We start from the raw sequence: 23,334 nt of genomic DNA, 5'->3' as shown, positions 1-23,334 counted from the left end.
AGTGGGATGTTGGCAGTAATTGACGAAGTAACCCCAAAGTAAAGATCAGCCATTTTTACTTCTGTTTATGATGATGGTAATGCTAACTAAAGAAATCAACTTTGTATTTGTTCAGACAGATTTGTGGAATGAAATTGAATAATCATTTTAGACTGATTCATAGAACCAAGTTAGAAGGGACTGCAAGGGTCATCTAGTCTAACACTCTGCCAAGATGCAGAATTTGTTATGTCTAAAAAATCATCCAAAACAGATGGCTATCCAGCCTCCATTGGAAAACCTCCAGTGAAGGAGCTCCCTAGGCAGTCTATTCTATTGTCCTACTGTTCTTACAGTTAGGAAGTTTTTCCTGAGATTTAATGCTGTTAAGTAACCGTTCTCTGATCACTGTAAATGCAAAATTTTTGCATGTGTGTTTGTTTGTTTGTCTGTCTTTAAAGGATGCTGATCTGTTGGATGTAGAAAGCAAACACTTTGAAGATCTGGAGTTTCAGCAACTTGAACATGAGAGCAGGTTAGATGAGGAGAAAGAGAACCTGACACAGCAGCTCCTGCGTGAAGTAGCTGAATATCAGCGCAGCATTGTCAGTAGAAAGGTAAAGGGATTAAAACTCAGCTCTTTGCTTGATGTGTTTTTGTTTTTTTTTAAATTCAGAGCACTGTTGTTTCACCATTACCTGTTTCTTTGCTGGTGCACATAAAAGGGATTTAGGTGAATCCAGAGGTAGACTGTCCATAGGAAACATTACAAAACCTTTCTCTCAAAAAGCATCATAGCAAGAATGACACTCATAATGATGACAACCCCATCTTCCCAATCACACTGCCCTCCAAAAATTAAATTAAACTAAAGAACAAAGTCCTATAATACAAACTCATCTCTACCCCCAAAATAAAATAAAACAAAAATACAAGTAACCACAACCACAAAAAATATCCCAAGCAAGGCTATATCCTTAAAAGGTAGGAGAGCCAGATATTCATTATATCCTCTAGGATAGTGGTGGGCAACCTGCGGCCATGCTTCCCACAACTCCCATTGGCCAGGAACAGCAAACCGCGTCACTGGGAGCTGCGGGGGGCCGTGCCTGCAGACGGTCAACGTCCGCAAAATGTCTCACGGCCTGCAATCAGCTTGCTCTGGGCTGCATGCAGGCCGCAGATTGCCCACCACTGCACTAGGGAATTCACTCTTGCTACATTATATAGGAAGCTCTCTGATAATATGATGATGGGAAGCAACACCTTTACCATGATCACCTTTATTAACTTTACTCTTTACCTTTAAAGATAAATTTACTAAGAGGTGAGAAGTTGCATTTCTACCTGTAGCAGGACCACTTACCCAGTCTGGCTTTGGGTTAGCTCCTACCTCATTTTCCCCTCTTGGATTCCCCAATAACTTCAACACAGACTTTCAGGTGTCAATGAACACTCCTCCTTGGGGTCTGGGTTGTTAACAAAGTTCACAGGAAAACACAAGAACTCCCATAGAGCCTTCGTAGCTGGCTCATGACCCTTTGTGCAATGGTCTTAGTCCTATCCCTGCCAAGACTTCCCTGTAGCAGACTTGCCCTCCATGCTCCAGTCTTCTTATCTGGCTCCCGATGTTGTCAGGCTTGCAGCCCCTCTGCCTAGGAGCTAAGGAGAGTCTTTATGTATAAAGCAACTCCTGTAGCCCTCCTATTCCTCTGCATCTCTCCCTGCGCTCTATCAAGTAGTGACTCCCAGGGCTTCCTACAGGGAGTCTCCCTTCTCTTCCCTTTGACTCTCTAAAGGCTTCTCTTTTATCTGCACCCCAAAGGCCTGACTTTAGTCACATGATCTGCCTATCATGTGGCATTATTCATTTTGTACTTCTGTGGAGACAGGTCGGGCTGGATCCACCACCCCTTAAAGGGCCAGTCACCCTCTGACACATCCCCTGATACCAGCCTTATGCTGGGGTGCAATCACAATATATCAAGACCCAGATCATCTACTGTGTATTGTCTTGATGTTTTTATGCAGGCCTCCCCAGCTCTGTCTGTATAAGGTAGAAAAATTATTCATACCCTCTTTCCCCATGTCAGCTTTATGCTTACCAACTGAAGAGCCACTAATGGTGACTGCTGTTTGTTACTACTCTGTGCACTACAGTGCCTACTCAGAAAGAGTTGAATGCCCTATGCATGTAAAAGCCAAAGAAGTTACCAACCTAGGGACGCAAACAGGTGAAATAGATTTGAGTGAGGTTGCAGTCTTAATGCTGAAATATTTGATTGCACCAGGTGGGTCTTCAGATGTTTATGGTTTTATGGAGCTATTTGGCAAACATACAAAACTGGATGGGCTAAGAGACAGAAGCAGCCAGAATCATTGAAGAAGCAGTAGGGAGTGTAGGAGATGAAACCAGAGTTGGATAAGTTAACAATGTGGCAAGGCACAGGTAATGAAACAAGTATTTATTTAAATGAGGGCAGTAGTGTTCAGGATCTTATGTTTTAATTTTCCCCTTCATTGTGGAACAACCTGGAGTATAGTGAGATAAAAAATTTCAAACCATCATTGCTTTTGTTTGTCTGTTGCAACCTCAATAAATGAACCTGATTGCTGCTTCAATCTTGCCCATCTCTTATCTGTATTTTAACAAATGGAAAATAATGCAGTAAAATGTCAGCATCATGGCAGAATATAACTTGTTCTACTTCAACACAATAAAGTAGACTGAGAATGTCTGTCTCTCCCCGTTTCCCCCCCTCCCCCCCCCAGCTGATCTTGCCTTGTTCTCCTATCTATGGCACTTACAAGGAGCCACTCTCCATAGTGTCTGGTTCCAATTGAATCCTTCCCCCCATTTAATAGAGCGATTGGCTGTCATTTAGAAATTTCTTTGTTAGTTCTGTATTACTTTCTATATGATACTTGCCACTTAGTGCATTTCATCTTCAAAGCATTTAAACATTTTAAAGTAATTAAACCTCAGGCAAGTATTATTATCCTAACTTCACAGAGGGGCCAGTGGAGGCAGAGATATTAAGAGTCCAAGACTTCAGAAGAAGTGAGGTTAGATCAGGAATTAGAATTCAGGATTTCCTGGTTCCTAGTCCTCTTCTCATGTGATAAAACACCTCATAGCATAGCACTGTAAGGTGGAGAAGAGAAAAAAACAATTATTTATTTTCACAGATAGGGGACGTTCCATATGCATACACACACACACACACACAGCAGTTAGAGCATAAAAACTTTTGCTGGAAGGTAGCAACATAACACTACTTTATTTCTTAGAATTCAGAATAATGACACACAAGAACCCAAAAAACAGGCACTACTCAACCCATCTTACTCTGGGCTGGCTCTCTGCAGATTGATTGATCGCATTCTTCCCTACAGAGACTCCAAGCAGGACCAGGAAATGCGTTACAAATTGAAGTGATAGCTTGTCATCTTTAACAGTTTTCCTTGTACTACATTAAGGATTCATACATTTTTAATAGTTAAAAATTCTTTTCCAGTAGTTACAGTCTTAACTTTAAGAAATAGTTATTAATTATCACAGTTCTGTTTTGCCAAGTTTATGGATGAAATATATACGTTATATTTGCTAGCATGTGCACTCTCTGAACAAGATCCATGCTGCATATATTGTCCTTTCAAACTTAAATATGTAAAATGTGGTTATTATATTTGTATATTAGGAGAAGATTTCTGCTCTCAAAAAGCAAGCCAATCATATCGTTCAGCAGTCGCAGAGGGAACAAGATCATTTTGTAAAAGAGAAGAATAACTTAATAATGATGCTGCAAAGAGTAAGCGTTTTCTTTTCTTTGTAAGATGTTTTTTAAAAAATCAACAATATAAAAAAATCCAACTGTTACATGGAAGTTGGAAAAACAAAATTATCTCAACAGGCTTCTGTTTTCCAATAGCATTAAAAAAAAACACCCTTATTATTACCAGCCGGTTTCCTAACTAAAAACTGTAGTGGTGTTTCGTCTTATAAGAGGTTTTATAAAGATTACCTCACAATGAACAAGGGCTCTGCATTAAAAATATAGTAAACAAAAGCTGTTCCTCTGTCTTAGGATTTTTTATATATATATAATATATAAAAAATGCCAACATTTCAAGGCTATCTGGGAATGTGCACAACCTCTGCACCTCCCAAACCATCAGCATATAATGGGCCAGTAATTGGCCACAAAATCAGACTACTTGCCATGACCAGCTTCTGGCTAATAAAATTCTAGAATGAAAAAATGTGTCTTTCTCCTAGGGGGCTACATTTTGGTTTAGACCACAAAGAGGGATTGGATTCTGTTCTCTGAGAACACCTTGATCTCACCTGTATGCTGGAGACAGACCTTAAGAGTCAGGCTTCTTTACTGTGTCAACTTGGAAACCCCAAAACTCAGACATCCCAAATCACTGGTCGCTTTTTACAATCTTTGGCAATTGCAATTGGACACATAGGGTGTGATCCAAAGCTCACTTAAGCCAAAAGGAATCTGTTGGGAACTGTTGGAGAGTTTCAGTTCTGCTATAAATAAATAAAATTGAAACTGCTGTTGCAATTCTGGCCACACCAGAGGGTTTCCTTATACCCTTTAAATAAATAACTGGTATTCATTTTAGGTGGATAAATATTCATTTCTGAAATAAATGCAATATCTATTCCTCACAGGAAAAAGAGAATCTTTGTAATCTGGAAAAGAAATACTCTGGACTTTCTGGAGGAAAAGGATTTCCTGTCTGTCCCAGCAGTCTAAAAGAGGTAAGCTTTTCCTGTACCTCTGGTAAGCTTAATGTTTATTAACATTGTATGCAATAGTGATTTAGAGTTTGGCAAATCTTGTAAAATATGCAATCCATGGTTCATGTGGTTTTCAATATTCTGTTCTTGCTATGATTAGGAAACTTAGCTGAGTTACTTCTGGAAATCCAAATTAAGCCAAAAAATTGCTTCACAGATGTTTTTCCCATTCATTAAACTTTTGCCCTGGATATATTACCATTTTGCATTTGTTAGAGAATCTGTTTTTCTCTAAATAAATGCTTGAACCTAACTGACACCAGAAAAGAGAGATCTAGAAACAGCTAAGGGCAAGTGCGACTAAGTTCTAGTGTTCTTGCTCTTATATCGTATATTTTACATTTTTTTTGCCACTGACTTCTCCTTTTTTGGGATAGAAAAAATCCATTGTAAATGTGTATTTCAGCCTTTCATCATTTAAACACTGAGTTGAAGACTTTGAGCTGTTGTAGCTCTATTTATTTAATCACCGTTGGCAGTCAAAAGGGAAGAGGCTCAAAAGTTTTGGATGAGGTATTGAGTAAGTTAGGGGTAATGTGAAGGAAAACCTAGACCTTGCTGCACTTGTGAAGCTCCAAAGCTCTGAGGTTACCGTTGTGAGTCCTCACAACCCACAGCCTTTAAACTGGGGAAGAAGTCTGAAGGGACCTGAGCTACAGTCCCTATTTTTTGTAGTGATTCAGCCAGTGCATATCTTAGCAACAGTGAATCAATGTGTTTATCATCTTAACTCATCATAATGAAGTTTCTGTGTCTGTGGATTGCAGTTTGTTGTAAACAGAAAATACTAGCATTTTGAATAAATTGTCAGATCTCTAAGGCAGCTTCCTTAACTTAGAATCACACTTGAGTTTCCTGAATAACATCTGGCTTGAGATTAAGTGAATAAAATCCTCCATCTTCTAGTGCGTCTTTGCAATGCTTCCCTCTGCAGCCAAAATATTCTTTTGCTCATACCTAAAGATCCCTTTTAAAAGCAGAACTACGGTAGCAATAAGTTGTAGCTGTTCTGATCATCTGAATTCCAAAATAGGACATCTTTTCATGTATTAATAAATCAGTGCAATTTTATAACCATATTCCATTCTTTCCACCTGTTCCTTTTAAAAGTGGTTCACTGTTTCATTTTTTAAAGAATATATTTCTGTCTACTTTTTATGACACTAATTCAGCAGTGACTTCCCCCCTTTAAAATGACCTTTTCCCACAGATCAAGAGCTGTGGCATTTGACTGATTTTATAATCAGCGCATTGAAGCTGTATTTTATTTTTGAAGTGAATTTATTTGACAGCACTAGACACTGAATTTCTCTTGACATCAGAACATGTACATCAACTATCCTGCCATTGTGCCTCGCCTCCATACTTTTTCAGTCAGCCCTGCACCCTCCTTATCTAAGATTGCTTACAGAGATTCAAATTGCAATGGCTACTTTTAAGATGTGGACTCTTGTCCATTAGGAACCAGACTGATACCCATTTTACATAAGCCTCCAAACAGCCATCAGAGGGAAGCAACTTTAAGACACTACTAATTTAAGGGACTATTATTAGAGTAATTTACAGAATAACACCACCACATCATAATACCAATCCCATGAGCCATCCAGGCCCCACAAATTTAGTTGAAAGATGTATCAGGAAATAAATAGGGATGGGTTTTAAAAAAAAAGTGAACAGAGGAAAATCCTAAGCATTAAGCATCCATGAATAAGACTTTTGTTTTGGAGGAAATGCTAGTGTTATGTTTAGCTCTAGCTAAGTGGTTCAAATTTAAACATACCAAAACAAAACAAGAAGCACTGATGGCTTTACTTTGATAAAGTGTCTTGCTCACTTACAGTTGATTTGCCTTTTGGTAAGACAAATGTGTTTAGAATGACTAAAAACATTCTTCAAAATTGAAGTATTCAGTATTTTAAAAATATAATTGTTATTACTGCTTTAATGAAATATTTGATAAGACCACAGATACTTGGCTGTATCACTCCAAACTAACCTTCATTGTACTGGATACATTAACACTCTTGCATGTCTTTTGGCTTTTACTCCTTTTTCGTGTTTAATTTCTGAATTCCTCCTTTTAGGGTTATATCAGTGTAAGTGAAATTAGTGAGCTGTATGGCAATTCCACGAATAGATCCCCTTCCACTCAGCCCCCCACAGATGCTGACGCTGTTGCCACTGAGCCTTCCACGGCTGTGCTGGCGAACCAGCCACAAAATAAAGAGGTTTGTTTGAGAGACATTTCCCTTTGTTTACATCATTCTTTCACAGCTATTTTTTTTTAAATTTCTAGTGTAATAAGTTTAACCCTAAAACGAACTGTAGACTTAGCGATGAAGGGTCAGATGTTCGTCTGACAGAAAGGCCAAAGGAATTCTCCAATTATAAAATGTTTGCGTTTGGATTTGGGATTTTAGAGGCTAAGAAGAAGGCCCCTATCAGAAATAAGTGACGTCATTGCCTTTCAAATAGGAAGGGGTAGCATATCCTTTGGAAAAGTAGACTCAAGTCATATAATAATGATAATTTGTATGATGGAGGTGAAGCGTTATTTCCTATCTTATTGTAGCTCATTTTTGTGGGGTGAATCTATGCAGAAGTAATATCTATCTTTAATATTTTGGGTACAGATCAATACCTTCACTTTTCTTTGTTGTTCCAATCTGTTCTTTCTGGCCTTTTTTGTGCTGTGTTTGTCACTTTTTGCTTTGATATCAACCTTTACATTGTTTAAAAAATAGAGAAGCAACTCTGTGTAAAAATGGAGTAACTTTATGACTAAAAAATTTCTATCTTTGTGCTGCTATAGTTTACCAATAAACTTGGTATTTAGCATTTTTACATTGCTTCAAATATTTAAATATTTATCTTACCAGTTCCAGTATAATGTGTACTTTTCATTCAGAACTCTCTCAATGAAATATTGTTATAAACTGCAGCTTGTGTGTGCCATGTGTATTGAGTAATTCCTAGTACAAAACTCTGTGTGTAATTTCTCTCTTTCCTATAAAGCTAAGATCATCTCTCTGTTCTGGATTTGTGTTTCCTCACTCTCTTTCTCCTCGCTCTATTGCTCAACTTCCATCAGTCCATTGGCCTGAGGTCATGGTTACACATGTAGATCCTTTTCCTTTATCTGATACACCACCTCCTCTTCCAGCTAAGAAACATCGCAGGCAACAACAGGTAACAAATTAAAAGCTGATCATCTTGGATTTTTTTATGGTGGCAATGAAGTCATTTACACATGAATTTTTCATGTGATGTGATTATCTAAGAATCCATAATTGATTCAGACTCGCAGAGTTCTGTACTTAAAGGGTTTTCTGAAATGTTTATGAATTATTACTGAGTGGTGTTGAATAAATAGTCTCTTCTTGTGGTGGTCTGTAAATGTGTTTAGTGATAGAGACATGCACAATGAGATGAGAAAAGATCTCATAATAGCCCCTGGTACGGTACATATTGTATGTCTGTTTGCTGTTAAAACAAACGAATAACACAGTGGAAAATGCTGACACTTGAGAGCTATCTTAATTGTTGGAAGCTCTTACAACAGTAAAGTGCCAGTGGTTAGATCTAACGTCATATTTAAATGGAGAGTTTTCTAATACTGTCCAACAATGGACTCCAAAAATATATTGCCTTTAAACTACCAGTTCATTAGCATTTGGAGGGGTTTATTTTTCTGTTGCCTAATAGGATGCCACTTGTAAACTTAGGCTTTGTCTACACAGCTTTTAACAACACGTCCATGTCGTTAAAAGTCGGAAAGTCTAAACGCTGTTTGTTGGCACTTTTGTTAACAAAATGCTTCCACCCCCTATGAGCGAGGTTCGTATTGTTAACAGGAGTGCACTCCTCCAGTAACGAGCCATTTACACTGCCATTTGCCAAGACAAAACTTTTGTCTTTCGGGAGGGGGCTTTTTTAAGCATTTGTGAACGACAAAAGTTTTGTCATTCAGTTGGCTGTGTAGACAGAGCCTTAGACTCCTTGTGTTTTTAAAACAATAATTGGGTGCAGGGCCAGCAATGTGTTCCTGTTCTTACAATGTTTTCTTAATCAACAGGCAGTACTGATGTCAAATTACAGGCCCATTTTTATGTACAGTATGATTCAGTTTCAAATTGGTGATAATTTAACATTAAGCTTTACTTTCTGTTTACAAATATTTTTCATTCTATGTGTGTGATAGCTTTTGAGAGCTTTGTTTAAGATGAATCTCTTAACAACTCACCTGTATGGAAACACATTTTTAGTTTTAAAAGGATGAAGAATTAAAACTGTTATTTCTAAAATCATCTCCCTGTCATTAATTTGGTCCACAATCTCCATAAAAAGAAATGGAACTTGTAACGTATTTCTGTGTCCCATTGAATCTTGGAAATCACACCATTTTTATTTGGCCATTTATATGTCTTAACTGGCAGAACTCATTAATGATAAGTGTTTAAATGAGAACCTTAAGGACTGCACAAGCTTCAGAGAGTCTTTAATGCTATTCTAAATTGAGAATAGTTGATCGTTTTTATCTTTGGGGACAATTGGTTACTGTTTTACCATGCACCATATAAATTTCTATGACTAGTGATATGTTTTTAGTACTGCAGCAGCCTATAAAATAAAATAAAATAAATAAATTCTGGACAAGATGTGAAACAGAATATTTAGCTTTAAAACAAGACAGGTTCTTTACAGTGAAATTTCAAGACTGTAGATTTCATTATATTCTGTGTGAAACATAATATACCAAACAGTTCAGTTCATTTTGTCAAAACAGTGTTGCAAATTATATTTTAAGCACTTTAGAAATCTGGAAGAAAGAAAGAAACAGCACAAGGAGGGCACATATTTGAGTGATACTCTACCCCGCAAGAAAACCACTCCCTCTGTATCGCCACACTTCAGTAGCGCTACTCTCGGACGAAGTGTTACTCCTAAAGTAAGTAATATGCCTGTATATAGCTTTTCCATTGCGATTGTCCCCTATGAAAAGTTAAGGAGTTAAGGTTGAGTAACGTAAGGATGTTTCAGAGTAGCAGCCGTGTTAGTCTGTATTCGCAAAAAGAAAAGGAGTACTTGTGGCACCTTAGAGACTACCAAATGTATTTGAGCATAAGCTTTCATGAGCGACAGCTCACTTCATCGGATGTTGTAATTATCCCAAAACTAAGGCTATGTCTACACTCTAAAACACTCTGCAACTGTTCCGCTGTAGAGCTTTAGTATAGACATTTGGGCCTGGTCTACACTGGGGAAGGGGTGGGTGTCCGATCTAAGTTATGCAACTTCAGCTACGTGAATAACGTAGCTGAAGTCGACGTACTTAGATCTATTTACTGAGGTGTCTTCGCTGCGGTAGGTCGACTGCTGACACTCCCCGTTGACGCCGCCTATGCTTCTCGCGCCAGTGGAGTACCGGAGTCGACGGGAGAGTGCTCAGCGGTCAATTTATCACATCTTCGCTAGATGCGATAAATTGACCCCCGCTGGATTGATCACTCTGGAGGTAAGTGTAGACATGTCCTTATTACAGCAACAGAAGGGATCCTCCCATCTGCGTAGGTAATCCATGTCCCCCAAGAGGTGTTTACTGGGTTGACTGAAGAATTTTTCTATCATCATAGCGCTGTCTACGCCGGTTGTTAAGTCAGCTTAACTATGTCTCCCAGGACAGTGATTTTTTTGCACCATGAGAGACATAACCATGCCGATGTAACTTTTCAGTGTAGATAAACCCTAGATGTTACAAACCAATAAATTCAGAGTTAAACGTAAAGGAAATCCAAACATGTTAAGATATGGAAAGGCACCAAAACAACCTTAATTTAAACCTGTAGTGATGTCATGCAATAAGCACGCATGCATAAACAGTTAATTTATGATTACTATATAATAGTGATTCCAATTTCAAATGAAAGTGAACTGATTTTTAAAGAAAATTTAGAGTTCTGATTTTCCTCATGGTCTTACTAGAAGGTGGAGATGAAACTGAAAATTGTATCTAGATTGTGGCACCATGAATCATTGTAGAGCAACAAGAGCCTTCATGTGATTTTAGGAGGAGAAGATACTTGAAAATATTTCAGAAATTGAGAATGTGTACAGCTAAAGTAGTTTATAGCTGATACTTTGTCATGAAATCCATCTGAGGTGTTTGTTTTGTTCGGAATTGCTGATGTACAAAGTTATAAGGTGTGCATTTTGTAAATATCTGTTCACAAAATTTTATGCAGGGTCATTTGCCACTAGGACAGAGCAACAGCTGTGGCAGTGTACTTCCTCACTGTCTGGCAACCATAACCAAAGAGTCTGAATCAAGAAGAATGCATAAAGGTAAAGTTATTTTAAAACATTTACCAGTACTTTCTATTCATGGGTATCTAATGTTCATTCTTCTGGAAAGTAAATCCCAAATCAGTGTACTTGTAAATGCTGTAGATTATATGAGGACTTTGAAGTAATAATTTTCCTTTCAATATGAAAATAAAAAGCTGCATATACAATTTTTAGACTTCAGCAAAATAAGATGAATGGTATTAAGCTATATTGCAGGAGCACAGGCAATGGCTCCTTGGCATTTCCCATTTCAATTTGAAAGTACATAATTTTCACACATGCTGTAGTAAACAAGAAAGGTGCATTGAAGAATATGTGTTGGGTAAACTGGGTAACTCCAACTACTGTATCTTGAGTGATTTTTTTTTTTTTTGGAGACAACTTATTAAAGATACGACGTGTGTGTGTGTGTGTGTGTGTGTGTGTGTGTGTGTGAGAACATTCTCCAATGCCTTGATCTTGTAAATCACTCTTCATGTGCAGATACTTTTGCCAGGGTGGAGTAATTAGGGTTTATGATTGTCCCTTAAAGATGAAGATTTATAACAGATTACAGTTCATTTTAATCTATCATAGATGTGTGTGCCTAAAAATATTGATGGTTGTAGCTGTGCTGGTGCAACTCTGGAATAAGGACATGACCATTCTGCATCCAGTGTACAGTACTGCTCTGAAACATGTCCCTGCAAGCCTTGGTGTTCTGTTTATTTTCTCTCAGCTTGAGCTCATTCGTGCTCAATTTTTTTAAGTAAAAATATGTTTGATTCTGTTAACTCTGCAAATTCAACCATTTCTGGGATCTGAGAATCAATATCAGTTCTTTCTGGCATGTGCATCATTACCAAAAATAAATATTCTACTGTAGAAATTTACTTAATAATTGTCTTAATTGTGCATTAGCCAAAATAGAACCCGTAGTACTTTTCCACAGTACTTTTCCATGATCGTTTCCCATATCTGTGTTGATTATTCAGGGCTAATGTGTTAAAAGCATGATTATAGCCTAAGAAAATGCTTGAGGTCGACCAAATCAACAGAGGTGACTGAATACATATGGAGCAGATTTGCTGAGTAAAATTGCACCATTTTTGTATAGTCGCCTTACAGAATTGAACCACACTTTTGGGTTTGCCTCTCAGGGCTTCAGTAATCTGGAGGGCCTTGCACAAACTTTCTGTAATTTTTTTTTTTTGTCGTTACTTCCACGCTGAAGTATTTCAGAAGCAGCCACAAAAACAGACTAATTATTGTCAGCCTGGAAAGCTTCTCTGTTGTGTATTTTGCAATACAATATTTTGTACCCATACGATTTTGCTATTTTTTGTGACATAATTTGTTTGCTTTGGCTTACAAAACGTAAGAGACAAATGTTAAGCAATTCTTTTAAGTTAGAAGATCACAATTCTTAAAAATAGGAATGATTTTTGCAAAGTTATTTCAAGACTGCATTTAGAGTAGGTGATGTGAAACAACTGTGAATTGTTAAATACTTTTTTACAAATTGAAGATGCTGGCTATTATGGAAAGGATAGACCCACTAATTTTGAAATTCCTTGCCCATCTTTTATGTTGCAAACTCTGCCAATCAAATTTCTTTTGTCAGCATGCAACCAAACTATGATATGTGCCATATGAACAATTGCCTAATACATAGATCAGGAAAATGCTGAGAGAATGGGGAAGAGAATCACTGAAATTAGTAAGTATAGTAGTGGTGTAGACTAAAAATATATAGTCTAATTCAAGCAGATGGAGAATACAAAAAAGAGGTATATTGATACTGTGCAAGGTGCTTTTTTCGATGCCATCTGGAATAGTATGTGCTTTTGTGATTGCCATATCACAGGAAGATAATTATTGCCTTAAAAGAGGTGGCAGAGAGGATAGCTGGTGTGAAGACCCTAAATTATTAGAAGAGGTTTAGGGGATTGGGTTTATTCTCATTGGGAAAGAGGAAATTTCTTGATGGCCTAATTTGATGTGTTGAGACATAATAAGGAACTAAAGCTGTTGATAGATGCTTTGCTTGCACTCACACAGGTTTTAAAAAGTGGGAGATTTAATTAAAACAGAGGGGATCTAAGAATAAATGCAGAAAACATGCAGAACGGTCTCTGCTTCACTCTCCTTCCTTAGGGATATTTTTAATGTTTATTACCTTTTTGCTCAGATTCATTTTTGTGGGAGGAGTTTGAAGGATATAATCGCTTTTTTCTGTTCCTAGATTGTCTTAAGGTTTGGGGAAAATTCTTTAATCTCACAAATAGGCATCTAAATTGTTTGCAGAAACTTTTCTTTAGACAATTTGTTAAATACTCCTATATCTTGAACAAATCAGTGAAGAAATACAAAAATGCATCATCAAACAAGCATTCGGTGTGTGGAAACCTGAGGGGCAAGTGCTAAAACCTTTGAATACAGGCACAAATGGGGCTCCAATAGAATTTAGTGGGGAGGCCTATACCGTGAATACAGAGGCATAATTTAGTCCATTCAGTAGAACTTACATTCTCTTTAATAGTATCCATGGAGAATGTGTGTTGCCTTAGAATAGTGAAAATTGGGTAAAAATTTTCACTCATGTCCTACGATTTAAACATAATTTTTAATTTAGTTTATTTGTTATTAGGGACAGGTCAAATTCTGTTCTTAAATGTGGCTCCGGTTGATTCCATAGAAGATGGATTAGTGTAACTAAGGACCAAGTTCCGCATAACTTCACAAACACATAGTTGAGAATGAAGACAAATCAGGAGTGAGCAGAAGTTAAATTTATTCTGCTTTCTTTCCTAAGTTCTGACAACTATATGATTTCCTTTCCTTACTACCATCCCTTTATTTCTTTGCCAGCTCTCCTCCTAAATAAAATCATTATTTTTATAAACATAATTCATCAGAAAGATAAGCTTGCCCTTTTGGCTACCAAAAAGAGTAACAGCTGTTGAATATCTCGGAAAGTTATATGCTACTCTTGTAGGGGGATTGATATGTTGATCTTGTACATCTTTCCCATTTCTCTTAATAACACTGAACCCCAGAAAAGATTAATTGAGAGAAGGGAAGATTCTTGTACAGCCCACACAGCGGGCAGGTTTATATAGTGGTATATAAGGTTGTGATATATAGACATTTGTGAAAACCAAAATATAGCTATTGTCTAATTTTAGATCTGGCAAGTGATGTCACCCCTCCTGGTTTACATGATCCTGCAATGTGCTAGAGGACTTCACAATTCTTTGTTCAGTATATTCTGTGGCTTTGCAGAGATAAGTAGTTTGTTTTCTCCCCTCCCCCCAATAAATAAAAGATAGATATAAATATTGTCTGTTTGTTCAGCTTAAGTGGACAGATCAAGAGAAAACATGTATAAAATTCTTTAGACATGTTAAAACAATAAAACTATGTATTGATCTTTAATATCCCCTGCCCTTCCCCCAGAAAGCTCATTTTGTTAGTACAGCATATGTAAAAAGTACAGGCTTGACACTCCAGTGGGTTTCTGCGCTGAAGGTGATGTATTGTGGGTGACCTGATAGTTCCAATTTATTGCTTCCATAAGCATGCACAATCCGTTTCAATTTATTGGCATTATATATGCTTATGCCAGTGGTGAATTATAGTCTTGTATGATGAATGCCTTTTTATCCTTGCTGCTTGGAGCATATACCATAAATATAGTACTGTGTCACATAAACTGCAATATTAAATAGAGTTGAAGTGCTGCTCAGGTGTTAATGGTGTTTCCAGTGGCTTACAAGCTGTCTTGGGGCTGAAATCCTTAGGCCAGAGATATCTGTGTGTGCATATGTATAATTCTGTAGAAAGTTATTCAGCTGTCTCTGGAGGAATTGATAGCTAAGCTAATTCAGAAATGTTTTTCTAAAGAAGTATTAAATTAAATAGTCCTAAAATTATTTCTCTCTAATTTCTACATCACTTACCCAAAAAATGTAAATTTGAAAATCCAAAGAAAGTAAAATATAAATTTAAAGATGAATATTTTAATTTCACCAAAGTCAGGAAATGGAGCATTTTCAAATTCACTTTAATTTGACCATGTTGTGCATATTCATTAAGCTATTTGGCTTTATGCAGGAATAGAAAACACAACAGATAGGCAAGGGGACTGACTTAAATTTAATGTGGGAACTGCAACTTTGCATATCTTGATTCTGGGGCAGTTGATGCCTCATCTGCAAATAAATTTAAGACCAGAGGACGATGGTTTTCATTTGGAAGTATTTTCAGATCTATTCATACTAAATAGACTTACTTGCAAAGACTACCAAAAGTGTGAGTGACAAGTAACCTGATTTAGAAAACTAGACTCACAAGGAAATAACTAAGGCCTTGACTACACTGGCAAGTTTCTGCGCAGGAAAGCAGCTTCCTGCGGTGTAACTCCCGAGGTGCACACGCTGCCACGCTACTTAGCACGCAGAAACTGTGCAGTTGCAGCACTCTAAAAAAACCCACCCCAACGAGAGGTGTAGAGCCTTCTGCGCAGGGGCACAATGCCACAGTGCCAGTGTAGACACCCTGGTCGATTACAGTGCTGTGATTGGCCTCCAGGAGGTGTCCCACAATGCCTGTTCTCGCCTCTCTGGTCATCGGTTTGAACTCTACTACCCTGCCCTCAGGTGACCAATCGTCATCCCCAGCCCTTAAATTCCTTGGGAATTTTGAAGGTCCCTTTCCTGTTTGCTCGGTGACGCATGCAGTGGTCTTAGTGCATCTTTCCAGGTGACCATTCCTGCTCCATGCACCAGGTGAGCCCGCGCTTGGAGCAATGCCAAGCTGCTGGACCCCATCAGCATTTGGGGAGAGGAGGCTGTCCAGTCCCAGCTGCACTCCAGCCATAGGAATTATGATACCTGTGGACAGATTTCATGATGCATGACGGAAGGGGGCCATGACTGGGACACACTGCAGTATGGGGTCTAAGTGAAGGAGTTGTGGAACGCCTACCACAGGGTGCAGGAGGCAAACCGCTGCTCCGGTGCTACGCCCATGAGCTGCCAGTTCTACAAAGGGCTGGACCCGATTCTCGGTGGCGACCCCACCACCACTGCGAAGGCCACTGTGGATAATTCCGTGTCTCACGTGCCAGTCGAGAGTGGACCAAGCCCGGAGGAGGAAATATGGATGAGGATGTGGAGTGGGAGGGGGACCCAGAGGCAGAGGATGATTCGGAGATCAGAGATGCATGCAGTCAGGAGCTCTTTTCTACCCCAGAGGAGCCTAGCCAGTCACAGCAGTCGGATGTTGGCAAAGTGCAAACAGGAGAGGAGGCCCCTGGTAAGTGGATCTGATTTGGGAATCTCTGAAGTGAGTTGTTGAGGGTAGGAGAGTTGCAGAAAGCAGTCTTATCTCCCACTACATGTCTAGTCTGAGCGGTGGAACAGGCTGTTGATTGACTCCCGCATTTCATGGGAATCTCCCTCCGAGATCTCCAGGAAACTTTCTTGGAGATACTGGGCAATGCTCTGCCTCAGGTTCTTTGGCAGAGCTGCTTTGTTTCTTGCCCCATTAAGGGTAACTTTCCCGGCCACTCTGCCGTCACTAGGGGGACACCATTGATACACACAGGCGAGCCGCATAAGGGCCAGGGCGGAAGCCACAGTCTTGAAGAAGACCCTCCCTTGATTCCCTGCTCACCCTCAGCAGTGAAATCTCTTTCGTAATGAACACAGCCTGTGGAAAATGTGGGGACAGTAATGATTATAAGCCCCTCCGACACACACACAAGGCTGGCTCTCCCCAAGAGCCATGTGCCCAATGTACAGTACAGTCCTGGAACACTGATTTCCCCAGCCCCTGCAGTTACTCACCATTTGGGGGGTTTTGTGGCTCATGCATGCTTGCTTGGGGTCAGCCAGTTAGGGACAGCTATGTGAATAGTGGCTGAGTTTTAAATTAGTGGTCTGAGTGTTGCAAACAATACTGCTTCTGTAAAATGTTGCATTTTGGCTTCACAGACATGACCTTGGGAGCCCAGCCTCCCTCTTCATTATCAGTGGCTGAACAGTTGCGCAGAATTAGAAAGCAGCCATGAAGAACTAAAGAGGACTTTTTGTGTGATGTCATGATGCACTCGGTGGTCGAAAAACATGAATTGAAGGAGTGGCAGGACAGTGAAAAGAGATACCGAAAGGAGAATGCGGCACACCAGAACGAAGCCACAGAGCAGCTCTTAAACATTATGGAGTGCCAAACGGACATGCTCCAGGCGCTACCAGGACTGTAAACCGAGCAGCTCCGCGCCTGTCATCCCCTGAAGCCACTGTCACAAAACTCTTTCCCATGCATCCCCCGCAGACACTGCCAACACACTTATCAACCTTCTTGTTCCAGTCTGCACCTGCTGCATTCCACTCCTGCCCTGTCACAGTCCACCCCTGTGGACTTCCAAATACTATTTTAGCTAATTATTCTCTGAGTTAAGAGCAGTTTGTCACATTTTAAATATCTTTGGCATAAACTATTAACTGAAAAACTGTTTCTTAGCTGTCATTCTTGATAGATTTCTCAAGGTTTGTGTTGGAAGTACAACTCTGGCATACATCGTATTGATTTAAGAGCTACCAATAGATTAATAAGATATCCTGTTTAAACGAAGATGTCTACAAGTAAAGGTGATTTTAAACTTCAGCCACCTAAAGAGAAGGAGAAAGTGATTGTTCTGAGGAAAAATTGGGAGCTAAGGCTAAGGTGAACCCTTGGGCCTTTGCAACTTCAGTGGGACTCCATGCACTTGTACGGCTTAGCCTATGTATATTGGGTAGTGTGGCTAAAAGGCCATTAAAGTAGGAATATGAGACTTGTCCACATAATTAAATCTAACCAATTTATGGAGTGGTCTCCCAAAGAAAGTAGTCGAAACTGCACTGCTCGTGAGTTAAAAAAACAAGAAAGGAAAGCACTGGAAAACATGCTGTGTAGAGAGCACTCATCACCAGCTGCCAAGATAATGAAGGTGGTCTTTTTCATCCCTAATTTCTATTGTGTTGTATGTACAATTGATACATAGTTTAAGCACTCTTGTAAGAGCAAGGTCTTGGGACATGACTTATTCTAATTTAGAATAATGGGCACTGTTTAAAAAAAACCAAAAACCTCTTAAATGGATACAATATGATTTTTTTTTAATTCTTCTTCTTCTTCTTCTTCTTCTTCTTCTTCTTCTTCTTCTCAAACTCAGGAAAAACCAAAAAAGGTATGAGAACACCCTTTTATCTGTCTGTGTGATCCCTGAGGTGTTTTGCTGAAGTCACTGATCAAAGTGACACTGTCAAGTAGATCAGGACCAAAATCTGTGTAAATTGTAAAGTTGTTGAAAATCAGTGTAGAGCCTTCTACAGATTCCCACTTTTAAAAAAAAAATAGCTTTTCAAAATAAACTCATGACTATCACGGGTAGCTAAAAGAGACGCTGCCTGTGCATTAGCCTAATGTTTTTGCTCTGTGCCTGAGAACCAAACAAGTGGAGCACAAAAAAACAGAACTAGGTTCACACAGCTGGGCTGTTTTATGTCTGATGACTGGAAAGTAAAGCCAACAGTGCTATTTTGGTATATGCTCCATACAAAAATGACTGAGGTGTTGCATACATACAAACAAAAAACAGGAAAAGAGATGTTATTTTTAACCTTCTAAGAAGATAAAGGAAACAGTTTTTTAAAAGATCAGTTTTTAAAAATACTTGACAGTGTCTCTTTTGAAAGCAACTTGAGTAATAGCTGTGACTTCACAATTATTCAGAGTTACTAGATTTGTGGATTTTTAACAACTGTTGGTCTTGGTGTGTTTAATGAGCTAGTTTTGTTGTTGCATATGCATTCTTTGACTTAACTACACAGTTACTAAAATTATTTTGTTTTGTTCTTATTTCTTTTAAAAAAAACACCTTAATTTTGTTCTTTTGTTATTATATCACAGTTTGCTTTTTACAGTCTTTTTTGCAAACCCCAAGGAAGGGATGGGAAAGGGGCAGAATATTGTAGTGACATCTTACTGGGAACTTACTACTCTTAGTAGCAGCCTCTATGGTTGAGCAACTTAATTGCCAAAATGTCTGTAAGCAATGGATGCTTTCCGTGTAGTATATATTTTTCTCTTGACTTTCGATCCTGGATATCACCTTCATGACTCTATCTTCAGATTTTTATTTTATTTTGTTATTAAATAATAAGCTTGAGGTCCTTATTACTCCCTTGTCAGAGACTATTTTAGTTTCTTTGGTTATCATCCTGACTTCAGTATTGGGGGTGGAGAGGGAGATATACCTTGAGTAAATCTGTTCACAAAAAGATTCTGGATAAGCAGTGAAGGGCTGTAATGGACGTAGGTAGGTTGTATTTTGGTGCCATTGGAAAGCTGATGCTGAGCTATGTTAGTAGTGGGATAAAGTAAACTGCCTGACTAAGGCACAAAGAGAAAAGGAGAACATGGTATTATATTTTCTGCAGATGAATACATACTGTACTTAGAAAGAGATACAGTTTGCCATTGAGTTATATTGGCATAAATTCAATTGAAGGAGCAATACTTTTTAATTATTATAATAATGCAATTTTTCTTCGTGGGAAATGATACTCTGCTTATTTCAATGTGTATTCAAAGTTGTAAATTATCCTTTTTTCTGCATGGCATTTTTAAAACAATTTTGTGAGTTTTCATACCTGTCATGAATCTTACATTCTTTCTGCGTGTGAAGAGGGTAGAAGATAACCATTGGTGACAGAAAGCATTCTCACAAGAACAGTTTAAAACCCTCTCTTTTCACAATCAACAAGATTCAAAGGATTCACTATATTCAGGATATAAAAAAAATAGGGTTAATTTTTTCCAGTGAAATATGGGAAATGTTTAATTTTAAAAGTAAAATTAAGGGTTTTTTTTAGCAATCTTATATTAGTAAACTAGGACTCAAAAATATACCCATTAGAATAATATTTCTCCTTTCAGTAATTTCTGTTTCCTTCTCTTTTCATAATGAATAACTGAAAACTCTTTTAAAGGAACAATTAATCATTCCAAAGGTACAAGTATTAAAGGTAATTTTATCAAATGTTGGAAATATCATCATTTGTCATAATTATTATTAAAAACAAACTACACATAAAAATCAGTAACATCTGTTATAGAAACTGTTACATGGTGTTTATTATTATCCATCAAAGCTGAAGTGTGTGTGTATGTGTCACTTTGTTCTCCTCTACTAACTAGTTCAGCTGAACTTCCGTTGAAATCTAATCTCTTCTTGAATGACAAGTATAATGCTATTGGCATCTTGGAAATCAGCTTTAATTGTATATAGGAAAACATTCAGTAACTAACTGAAATGGAGAAATAATGTATGTTGTTTTGGAGATGTGTGGAGTTCATGCTTTCCTTAATAAAGTGATGCCATTTATGATTCAGTGTGAGCTACGCACGATTCAGATACATTTTTGAGAATACTGTAGCTCTTTTTTGATGACGCTCCAGTGACAATAGTTTGCTCTCTAAAATGGAATTCTGCTTACTCTCATGCCAGAGAAACTATCCCAGAACCAAACCAACTCATGTGTAGGTACAATACCAGAGGAAGAAGGCATGTTACTAAAAATTACTGTGGAAAATATTCCCAATTTGTATTTCTCAAGTCATTAATAACGGTGACGAATAAAAAAAAATTTATAAAATATGATGTGACAAAATCCTCGGAAAAATTGTTATTTGGATTAATTATGAATCAGTAGATTGTTTCTCGATTCAGGAGAGATTTTAATATATTCCAATTGGTGCTGTTCATCTCCTGCTCTAACTCATGCTCATATTTTATCACAGGTTTATGCACAATGTAGTCTGAGGTATTTAAGAATCAAAGTGCAAGCAGTTCTTCGGTTGTTTCAAACAGAATGTGATCTCTGACCCAATGTGGACAAATATAATACCTTAATACTGTACAAGCATTAAAAGGGATTTTATAGAATATCTTTATGCACCAAACTGGCAGGCTCCTTTACACCTCCTGCTTATAAATCAAAGGCTTATCTATATGGTGCGGCTATGTGCATTAGAGGGGTATGAATTCTAAAGGGCACCAACATGCTGCGCACTTAACTGCTCCGTGAAGATCTTCCTGGCATGCATTAAAGTTCCCTAGCATGTGTTAAATGTGGTAATGAAGTATTATCTTAATGTGTAGTAGGGTATTTTTAGTTCATGCCATCTGGGTCTACAGGGGCCAGTTAGTGTGCAACACATTGCTGCACTTTAGAATTCACACCCCTGTAGTGTGCATTGCCGTATAATGTAGACAAGCCCCTAGATCACATGAACATGATCCCTTGCACTCTGTATAAATGCTGTAGCTTTATTTACAAAAGTTTTCAAAATTATTTGGTTAAAACAGATTAAATGTCTGTGTCCAAGAAGGCAAATGCTTTAACTGAATAATTCCAATCCACCCATGTTTCCACAATCATGATAATTTAACCTGATTTTTTATTTTAAAAAATAAGCATTACAAATAGTGTGTTTACACCGGTCAAGAACTAAGGTTTCTATTTGCACGCTTACCATCCGTACATGCTGGATGGATGCTCACAGGAAGCAGGAACTACTTGTGATTTTATAGTGGTATTTAAAACAAAAAAAAAACATGCACACAGAAGGAAGTATTTCATGAGGCATTGGGCTACAAAAGTCTGTTTCAGTCTTGTAAGGGGAATCTCAAGTAGTACTAGTAAGTTTTAGGGAGATACCTTAGTAATGTGAATCAGGATTATTTAAAGTATATGCTCTTTATTTTCAGCATATAAACTGAAGGCCTGATCTTCAGTTGCCATTAAGGCCAATACAAAATTTGACTTTAGTGGGAGCTGCAGGTACTTGGCACCCCTGAAAATCAGGGCATTTTAATTAGGTGGTGATTTAGATGCCTAACTTTAGCTACCCTTTGTCACAGTTTCAGGGTAACTGTGCTTATAGCCCAGAGGGTTGCCAACCCTCCACAATTAATGCCTGGAGACTTTGTCCAGGACAAAGATTAATCTTTAATTAAGCATTATGTCATGTGATGAACCTCCAGGAATACATCCAACCAAAATTGGCAACCCTAAAGCCCCCCCTCCCATCCCATCCCAGCCTGTGGTTCACTCCAGGAATGCCAAGTCAGTTCTCAGGCCTCTATCTGTCACTAGTGTCTGGGTGGGGAGCTATGTCTCACTCCCTTCTGACTGGCAGTTATAAGGCTTCACAGCCCATCATACCAGGTGATACCCCAGCAAGCCCGTCTGCCTAATGGCCAGCATCTGTGTGTTGCTTTCTCTCCGAGGACTATAAACTGTGTATTGGCAGCAATTACAAGTTATCACACAGCTCTTTCTACGCAAGCACATTTATTCTCGTAACGATAAAAGCATTATAGAGACACCATAATAAAAACAATAAACAGATCTACCCGCTTATTGAATGTACCAGAAATTGCCCATCAATCCTCCGGGGCCCTGGTAGGTCAAAGTCTTTCAATCCCTTCAGCAAGGGTTAGAGGTGCCCTCTGTCCCCTCCTGCCTATTTGCTGAGTCAAAAAAAGACACAAATCTGTTTAAACTCTACTTTTTATGCCACAAGCCCTTTCTTTGTTTGAGTCTCTGGAAAACCCAGTTTGAATCAGTATATGCAAACCACCCCAGAGGATGGTACCTCTCTGGAGCGGTTTACAATCTCAGCAATCCACCTTATCATTCACCACTATTTTTAGTTCTTGGAGGAGCTATGATAACCCTCCTCTATGGAGCGGTACACAGTCATATATAACCATTCATAAATTTAATACAATAGACCCCAAAGATATTTTATGGGGTTGCAATATCTGTCACACCTTAGTTTTAGGGTTTTGGCGTAGCTTTTGCATCTTTGTTTCCGTAATTCACATACAAAAAATAAATATTAAAAAAAATTATTTGAAAGTTGATGAAGTTTAGCCAGTAAACTAATCTCACAAGTGATGAAAGTGAATTCCTTTGTGTCAGTCACAAGCAAATCCAATTTTCTTAAATCTTCTGTATGTTTATGATTATTCTATTAAATTCTGTAGAACATTACTACTTTGGTCACAGTGCAATTTTAGATTAAGATGGTGTTCAAAATGCTTCTGCAGCTATTTCTAAACATTTAATTTTTAGTTCAGAGAATTTTAAGTG

At 38.2% G+C, this 23,334-nt stretch overlaps 1 protein-coding gene across 10 annotated transcripts in view; it reads left to right on the top strand.

The window, feature by feature from the left end:
* PHLDB2 (pleckstrin homology like domain family B member 2) overlaps positions 1 to 23,334 on the top strand; it is a 111,740-nt gene that overhangs the window by 71,545 nt on the left and 16,861 nt on the right. For 4 of the 10 annotated variants that reach the window (XM_075118233.1, XM_075118236.1, XM_075118231.1 and 1 more), the window contains 8 exons: positions 441 to 596; positions 3,681 to 3,791; positions 4,667 to 4,756; positions 6,883 to 7,026; positions 7,814 to 7,987; positions 9,606 to 9,746; positions 11,041 to 11,140; positions 20,164 to 20,199. In XM_075118233.1, the coding sequence (XP_074974334.1) occupies positions 441 to 596; positions 3,681 to 3,791; positions 4,667 to 4,756; positions 6,883 to 7,026; positions 7,814 to 7,987; positions 9,606 to 9,746; positions 11,041 to 11,140; positions 20,164 to 20,199 (952 nt within the window). Of the gene's footprint in view, positions 1 to 440; positions 597 to 3,680; positions 3,792 to 4,666; positions 4,757 to 6,882; positions 7,027 to 7,813; positions 7,988 to 9,605; positions 9,747 to 11,040; positions 11,141 to 14,310; positions 17,640 to 20,163; positions 20,200 to 23,334 lie in introns of those variants that run through there. The other 6 variants (XM_075118254.1, XM_048870517.2, XM_075118256.1 and 3 more) reach the window with 5 other exon arrangements.

This window comes from Caretta caretta, chromosome 1 (assembly GCF_965140235.1).
Source record: "Caretta caretta isolate rCarCar2 chromosome 1, rCarCar1.hap1, whole genome shotgun sequence".
NCBI classification, from domain to species: domain Eukaryota; kingdom Metazoa; phylum Chordata; order Testudines; family Cheloniidae; genus Caretta; species Caretta caretta.
Note: the sequence above shows the minus strand (reverse complement) of the source record. Positions and strands in the feature narration are given on the sequence as shown.